Genomic DNA, 7,558 nt, shown 5'->3' with positions numbered 1-7,558 from the left:
GCAAGGTCCGGGGGCCAGAACTGGCTGTGGAAATCCTGGGGTGGGCACTCGGCCCTTCCCCAGACCTGTCGCTGTGCTCCAGGCACGGAGCTACGCAAAGCGGGCTGGGAAGGGCGCCTCTGCCTAACGCCCAGCGCCCCCTCCATCGCGCCTACCCACCAAGGTCCCCGGAGGAGCGAGGGCAACGGGAGGACCCCAAAGCAGTCTCTGAGCCTACTCTCCGAGCGCGCAGGACTTTGGACAGTCCTGGGTTTCGCCGGGAGGGGCTGGGGGAGGCTCAGGGACAGCGGCCCGCTGGGGGAGTGGGGGAAGGGAAAGGCGGGCCTGGCTCCCGGCGGGGACTCTCAGGAGGAGGGGGCTAGAGGGAGGGGGGGCGTTCCCTAGGGACTCAGCGGCGCAGGGTGGCAAGCCCGCAGCCCTCGGGCCCCAGCCCTGGAGTGGCGGACTCTGGGGAAGGCCCCAGGCCCCACACACCAGAGGGCATTTTGACCTCCAGATGCGGACACTATTGCAGTCACATCTGATTCTGGAACTCCATCCCGGAGTGGGGTTCGAACTGGTGGGAGCCAAGTGGCGGACTCCCGGTTAACAATAGTCGGGCCCGCGCCGCCGCTGCACGCCCGGCCCGCGGAGCTGCCGGCTGTCCACCTGGAGGGGCGCGGAGAGCCGAGGCCAGGCGACCGCCTGCGCCCGCGCGGGGCTCATTTTAACTGTTGATTACATCTTCATGAAGACTCACTCGTGTGTCCCTCATACGTCTCATTTGTAATTGAGACTAATGATTACAGTGGTGCGGGGAGGAGCAGCTGCTCATTAATTAATTTCTAATTAAAAGTGCCTCCCGTCCTCGGTGACTAAGGAGAAACGCTGTTCTTCGCGTTGATGTCGACTCCTCGGATGAAATTCATTTGCTAAAGCGTGTTGGCCCCTCCGCGTGCCCCGCCCGGCCGTGCCGCGGCCCAGTGACCCGCGGGTCTGCGGCCAGGCCGGCTTGCGGAGTGGGCTGACGTCAGAGCCTCCGCCGCTTAAAGCCGCGCACATCTGACTTGACGGGTTCGCGAGACTGGTTGTTTGGTGTTTTTTTTTTTTCCTTTTTGCAAAATATGTATTTGTGTCGCCGCTGCGAGGCCAGTCGGTCCCAAAGTCCCCTCGAGGCTCTGGATTGCGAAGCTAAAAGGATCGAGGCTGCCGCCGCGGCTCACTCTCCAGCCGGGTTAGAAAAGTTTGCGGAGCGTGTGGATGAACTAACCGGCTCTCCTGCTTCGCCCCCAGCGCCTAGGAGCCGGCGGCCGGGGAGCAGTGGCCGCACCGCCCCGGTCCCCGCGCAGGACCCCGCCAGCCCACCTGCCGGCCCCGGGCCGCGCTCACCATGTCCTACCCGCAGTTTGGTTACCCCTACTCCTCGGCGCCCCAGGTAAGGAGGCCCCCGCGAGGCTAGAAACACTGGCTGGCTGGCAGTCCAGCGATCGAATGTCGCTTCCCAGTGAGCAGGGCCTGTGCCACGTGCCCTTAGTGCCCAGCCCCGGGGAGAGCAGGGGTACTGAGACATGCCAACGGGTGGGGGCCCCAGTTCCCGCTTAATTTGACCTTCACCCCCCGCCGACCCCCCCTCCCCCGGTTCTGAGGCTGCACCTTAGGGCACCCAAGGCACCCAGTAGAGAAGTGGCACACGAGGGCGTGCCGGGCCTTGGAACCCCCTGGGCAGGATTGGCTGGGACCCACGTGGCTGGACGGGGACTGGGGTGCGCAGGCTCCTCGCGGGAAGGGGCTTTCGTTCTGGCGTGGACCCTATAGAACCAGAGGACATGGGCAAGGCCTTCTGGGCGGGGCGGGGCGGATGGAGACCCAGGGCCCCAGCCTTGCACCTGGTGGCCCACCCTTCCCTGCGGTCCCTCTCTCCCCCAGTTCCTGATGACCCCCAACTCCCTGAGCACGTGCTGCGAATCAGGTGGCCGCACGCTGGCCGACTCCGGGCCTGCCGCCTCGGCGCAGGCACCCGTGTACTGCCCGGTCTATGAGAGCCGGCTGCTGGCAACCGCGCGCCATGAGCTCAACTCGGCCGCAGCGCTGGGCGTCTATGGGGGCCCCTACGGCGGCTCGCAGGGCTATGGCAACTACGTGACCTACGGATCCGAGGCCTCTGCCTTCTACTCGCTGGTAAGGGCGGAGAGGGTGTATCTCCAGCCTTCCCCGCCACGTCACGCCCCCTACCCCTCGATTTGATTTGCCAACCTCACTTTCCCAACTCGGGAGGAAGGGGCGCGAGGCCCCAGGCCCCGGGCTGTAGGGGGTGGGAGAAGCGCCTCCAGGCCCGGTCCCTGGGAACATCACCAGCTCCGCCCCCACTTCACCCCCCGGTTGGGGCGACCAGGCAGGTGGGCCGCTGTATGTAATGTACTGATTGTTCACGGATCACTATTAAGTTCTGATGCGATGTCTGGTTCTGTGGGAGCGGGCTCTCCCCTCCCCCTCCCGCTGCTTTCCTCCCTCCACAGCTCCCCCACCCCCTCACTCCTCCTGGCCTCCCTCTACCTCTCCTTTCCTCCAAGCGCCCCCCCCCTCCCCCGCCCCAATACACACACACTCACACCTCCCTTCCCCTCCTTCCCTGGCACCTCTCCCAGTCCCCTGGGCTCCTCTCCATTTCTCTCCTCCTTTTCCTCCCTCTGTATTTCCCGCCCCTCCCTCACCCTCCTCTCTCCTGCTGCCCCCACCCTTCTCCCCACCTCCTCCCTGCAGTCTCACCCTCCTGTCTCCAGTTCCTCTGCACCTATTCCCTAGTCCCTCCAACAACAACACCCCCCCCGCCCCCCAGCAGTCTTCTCATCGCTGCCTAGACCCTAGGGACAGTCTGGGGAAGGGAGCGAAGCTTGCCGGAGCCAGGGGCCTAGGGGAGGAGCTCGAAATGGGTGGCGTCCGGGAAGGAAGCCGCGACCCTAGGCTGCTGGGCTCCCACAGAACAGCTTCGACTCCAAGGACGCGCCAGGATCTGCGCATGCGGGCCTCGCGCCCGCCGCCGCTGCCGCCGCAGCCGCCGCCGCCTACTACCCCTACGAGCCGGCGCTGGGCCAGTACGCTTATGACAGGTGAGGGGCTGACCCTCTTCACCCTACCCGGGCCCTGGCGCTCCAATCAGCCATCACACCCACCCCCACCCCAAGCATCGCAGGGCCTCTCTGAAAGGTGGGGAGGCCAGACCAGCAGCATTCCTCTCTTAGGTCTTACTGAGCTGACCAGGCCTTGGTCCCAACCCGCCACCTGGCGAGCCCCAGCCCGTCTGGCCAGGATTGAAAGAGTCTCCAGTCTCCCGCCTGCCACCCCGCTCCCCAAGCTGTCTAGACTCCCAAAGTCCTCGCTGCGCTGTGGTTTGGGGAAGTCTCATCTTGCTGCCCAGGCCTGGGATGCCTCCCTTTGCCCCAAGAAGTGCAACCCAACCCACCGCCCCTAGGTGGGAACCTGAGGGGGCAAGTCCTCTCCTACTAGCAGACAATACGCCCATCTTTCCAGGGGAGACAATTATGTATGCAGAAAGGTCATGCAGATGCATTCTCCCCAGGGGTGCTGAAGACCAGTTCTGCCCGTGGGCATTACATAGTCTGGTTGAAGATATATATGAGTAGCGACAGACACCTGGGTATGCCTTGTTCGCCACTTCCCTGGCTCAGGAAGGAGCCCAGGCTCCATGTGAGTTTAATCAAATATAAACATTCTCTTTGCACTTTGGCCCAAAACAGCAGCCCCCCCGCAGGCAGCGGCGCAGGTCAGGACGTGGGTGCAACCCAGGTCTTACCACCATAAACACACACCCTGGACTAGGACTGAAAGCCTCCTGACGCCCCATTGCGCCCCTTGTCTCCAGGTACGGCACCATGGACAGCGGCACACGGCGCAAGAACGCCACGCGGGAGACCACCAGCACGCTCAAGGCCTGGCTGCAGGAGCACCGCAAAAACCCCTACCCCACCAAGGGCGAGAAGATCATGCTGGCCATCATCACCAAGATGACCCTCACGCAGGTCTCCACGTGGTTCGCCAACGCGCGCCGGCGCCTCAAGAAGGAGAACAAGATGACATGGCCACCCAGGAACAAGTGCACGGATGAGAAACGGCCCTATGGGGAGGGCGAGGAGGAAGAGGGGGGAGAAGAGGACCCCCGGGAGGAGCCCCTCAAGAGCACTAAGAGTGAAGGTGGGTAGAAGCTGGTGATGCTGGGGGAGTGGGGGACTCTCTGGGCCTTCTCTGTGGGTTCTAAGACAGCTAAAGGCATGGAGCCCCTGGGGAGGTGGGGGTGGAGGAGTGGGGAGGGGTGCCTGGGCAGCAAATGAATGAACTGACCCAAGTAGGGCCCAATGTGTATGTGTGTGTGTGTGTGCAAGCACACACGCACACGTGCGCGTGTTGCAGGCTGTGGTGGTGAGACAGGAGTATGTTTGAAGAAATCCAACATTACATTTAAATCATTAGACACCCCTCCACCATTGCCTTGAGGCTGAAATACAGTCACAGGTGTTGCCTGTTTGGGGTCTGGAGGAGAAGAGAAGTAGGAAATAAGGCCTAGCTGCTTTTCCTAGCCCCAGGGCCAGGCCCCACAAACATGGGCACGGAGTTAGGGAGGAGAAGGAGATGGGAGCCTGATTAACCCACCATCCTCTCTCCCTCTACTGACTACTCTTTCTCTTCTGGGCAGAGCCCCTCGGCAAAGAGGAGAAGGATCTTGAGCTCAGCGACTTGGAGGACTTCGACCCGCTGGAGGCGGAGCCCCAGGAGTGCGAGTTGAAACCGCCCTTCCCGCCCCTGGAAGGTGGCCTGGAACGCATCCCCGCCACGCCTGACCGCCCCAGTGCCCCTGGGAAGGAGGCCTCGGGCACCCACCGGATGCCCCTAGCCACCGATGGCGGGTCCGCCCTGGACCAGGACCTGGAGAGGGCCCGGAGCTGCCTCCAGAGTGTGGTGGCGGGGCCGGAACAGCAACCGGGTGCCGGCGGCGGCCCGCAGGCCTTCGAGGCCAAGCTGGGCTTTGTGCCGGCGGGGGCAACTGCGGGCCTGGAGGTCAAACCGCGCATCTGGTCCCTGGCGCACACGGCTACTGCAGCCGCCGCCACCAACCTGAGTCAGACTGAGTTTCCCTCGTGCATGCTCAAGCGCCAAGGGCCCGCCGCCCCTGCGGCCGTCTCTCTAGCGCCCCCCTTGTCCTCACCTGCAGCCCCGTCCCCGGCCGGCGCCCTGGACAGGCACCAGGACTCCCCGGTAACCAGTCTCAGAAACTGGGTGGATGGAGTCTTCCACGACCCCATCCTCAGGCACAGCACTTTGAACCAGGCTTGGGCCACCGCCAAGGGTGCCCTCCTAGACCCGGGGCCCCTGGGCCGCTCGCTAGGGGCCGGCGCCAACGTGCTGACGTCACCCCTGGCCCGCACCTTCCCTCCTGCCGCCCCCCAGGATTCCCCTGTGGCGGGCGCCACCAAGGAGCTGCTGGCCCTGCCCAAAGCTGGTGGGAAGCCCTTCTGCGCTTAACTCCGCGGGACCGCAGGGCACAAGAGGGAAGCTCGCACGTCAAAGACTCTTTTTCTAACAAGTTTCCAAAGCTAGGCGAGAGCGCAGCGATGCTCAGGCCGCCCACCCACCCTGGAGGGAGGATCTGAACTCTGTCTCCAGGAACCATGGACAAACCCCAAGATCTGTCGCGCCAGGTCCACCGACCACCCTGGCCATTCCCAAACTCGGGGGCTGGGGATCGGTGGGATGGGGCTGCACCCAGAGCAGAAAGCAGCCACCCTGAAGCATAAAGTTTACGTCCAAAAGTTTACATGGAGAAGCCGGTTTAGTTCCGAGGCTTTGTTTGTGTTGCTGTCTTCTGGGTGTGAGGCATGCCGGTGCCCTGCCTGAGGACCCCTCAGCCTGTTGACCTTCTGCTTTCATCCTCAGCACATAATTCTCACCCGAAACACTTCCCCGAATTTACACTATTGCACACTCTTAACTTGATAAAATTATGTTTTTTAAATGTATGTCCACACCAGTAATTGCCTGCTTCAGAGGCTGATATAACAAAACCAATAAAACCGAGTGGTGATGTTTGCATTGCAAAATGAACACAGTGCCCAGATAGAGATTTGAGAACTTGTTGCTGGACAGGTGCTGATCGCCAAGGGGAGGAGTCAGGGAGAGTACTGACCCAGAGACCCCAGGAAGTTGCTTGCAGAGCCTAAGACAGGGTTTGGTAAAGCTATTTAAAAAAAAAAAAATAGAAGTATATGAAATGATAGAGACCCAAAACTTTTAAACTCTTCCCACCCCCCCACCCCCATCACCAAGCTCCTGAATGTTGAGTGGGTGGGCGTTACTTTGGCTAGATTAACTTGAATAGCTGTTACATTTCTAAACTCCCTGGGACTGTGCCCTGGTGCGGGAGGGACAGAAACATCACAACCTTGACACCTTTCCTAGGAAGTCGGCCCTTGGATCGTGCTGTGCGGGAGTGTGCGGCCTTCCAGGGCCCCACCTGGCTCCTAACCCCGCCTCCTCTGTCTTCTGGGACCCGGTGCCTCGCAGGCAGAGATCCCCCGCCGCGAGCTTTGGCTCCCGGACCGGGAAGTGCTCTGTAGACCTCAGACCCGACGCTGGGCTAAGTAAGGATTAGGGACAAAACCCAAAGAACCATTTGGGGTAGGAGGATGCGGGCCTTGCCCCGCCTCCGGAAGGGTCCAGCTTCCCTCAGAAACGGGGTCCCCCCCCCCACCCCCATCCCGCAGGCGCCTGACCCTGCACCAGGGCCCTGGAGGGCGGCGTGCCAGTGCACTGCTCACTGGCGTAGGGTCTGGCCTCTCGCCCGAAAGCCCTCTGCCTAAGGCCCTGCTGGGCCTCATTCCACCAGTGCGGGGTATCCGAGGAAGGACGGATCCACAGGCCAGCGAGCCGGCAAAGGTGGGGTGGCTCTTAGGTGCAGCGATGAGGAATGGCGGCCCTTGCCCGGGACGCGGGCAGATTGACAGACGCGGAGACACCAACTGGAGGGGCGGGTCCGCTCTGGGGGGCCGGAGGGCAGTTTTCGAGGGACACGCGAGGCCTGGGCTCTCGGGCCCGGGGCGCCCAAAAGCAGGCCCGATTGGCTGGTGGGATCCGATCTTGGGGAGAGTTTACGCACCCGAGAGAGGGAACCGCGCGGCCAGAAGCCGGTAACCTGGGCTATGGGGCACCCTGAGTAGTGGAGACCCGGATGGCCGGACCTCGGCCAGAGCCCCAACTCTAAGCGGTGGGACCTTGAAGCCCAGACCTTGAGCAGAGAGAGCTGTCCCCGTGCCCTGCGGAGGGACTGGCCCCGCGCCGAGGCTGCCCGGGCCGCGCGCGGTAATTGGATTGTATCCGCCCGCGCGCTGTCACCGTATTGACTTTCGCTCTCTTGGATGATATTATCGAGATTCGGAAGCTCGCCGCTGATGTGCCTGTCAAAAGGCTGCGGCGGGAGCCCCCGGCCTGGCGAGCGAGCATCAGCCAAGATAATTTGAAGTGAAATTTTCATTTTGACAGTAAACCCCTCAATTTCTAAAGGCTCGGCGCT

General features: G+C 62.5%; 1 protein-coding gene across 1 annotated transcript; it reads left to right on the top strand.

The window, feature by feature from the left end:
- Positions 1-1,369: 1,369 nt before the first annotated feature.
- Positions 1,370-5,966, top strand: IRX4 (iroquois homeobox 4). Its single transcript, XM_008161809.3, has 5 exons — positions 1,370-1,414; positions 1,906-2,157; positions 2,959-3,086; positions 3,860-4,188; positions 4,688-5,966. The coding sequence occupies exons 1-5, from the start codon at positions 1,370-1,372 to the stop codon at positions 5,512-5,514; spliced, it is 1,581 nt and encodes a 526-aa protein (XP_008160031.2). The 3' UTR covers positions 5,515-5,966.
- The last annotated feature ends 1,592 nt before the right edge of the window (positions 5,967-7,558 follow it).

This window comes from Eptesicus fuscus, chromosome 4 (assembly GCF_027574615.1).
Source record: "Eptesicus fuscus isolate TK198812 chromosome 4, DD_ASM_mEF_20220401, whole genome shotgun sequence".
In the NCBI taxonomy this organism is placed as follows: domain Eukaryota; kingdom Metazoa; phylum Chordata; class Mammalia; order Chiroptera; family Vespertilionidae; genus Eptesicus; species Eptesicus fuscus.
The sequence above is the reverse complement of the archived record's forward strand: the minus strand, read 5'-3'. Positions and strand labels throughout refer to the sequence as shown.

Bases quoted from the DNA above. Each gene is read 5' to 3' on its own strand.
- IRX4 (XM_008161809.3), top strand. From the start codon at position 1,370: ATGTCCTACCCGCAGTTTGGTTACCCCTACTCCTCGGCGCCCCAG. The intron at 1,415-1,905 runs GTAAGGAGGCCC...TCTCTCCCCCAG, and splicing joins CCTACTCCTCGGCGCCCCAG to TTCCTGATGACCCCCAACTC. The intron at 2,158-2,958 runs GTAAGGGCGGAG...GGGCTCCCACAG, and splicing joins CCTCTGCCTTCTACTCGCTG to AACAGCTTCGACTCCAAGGA.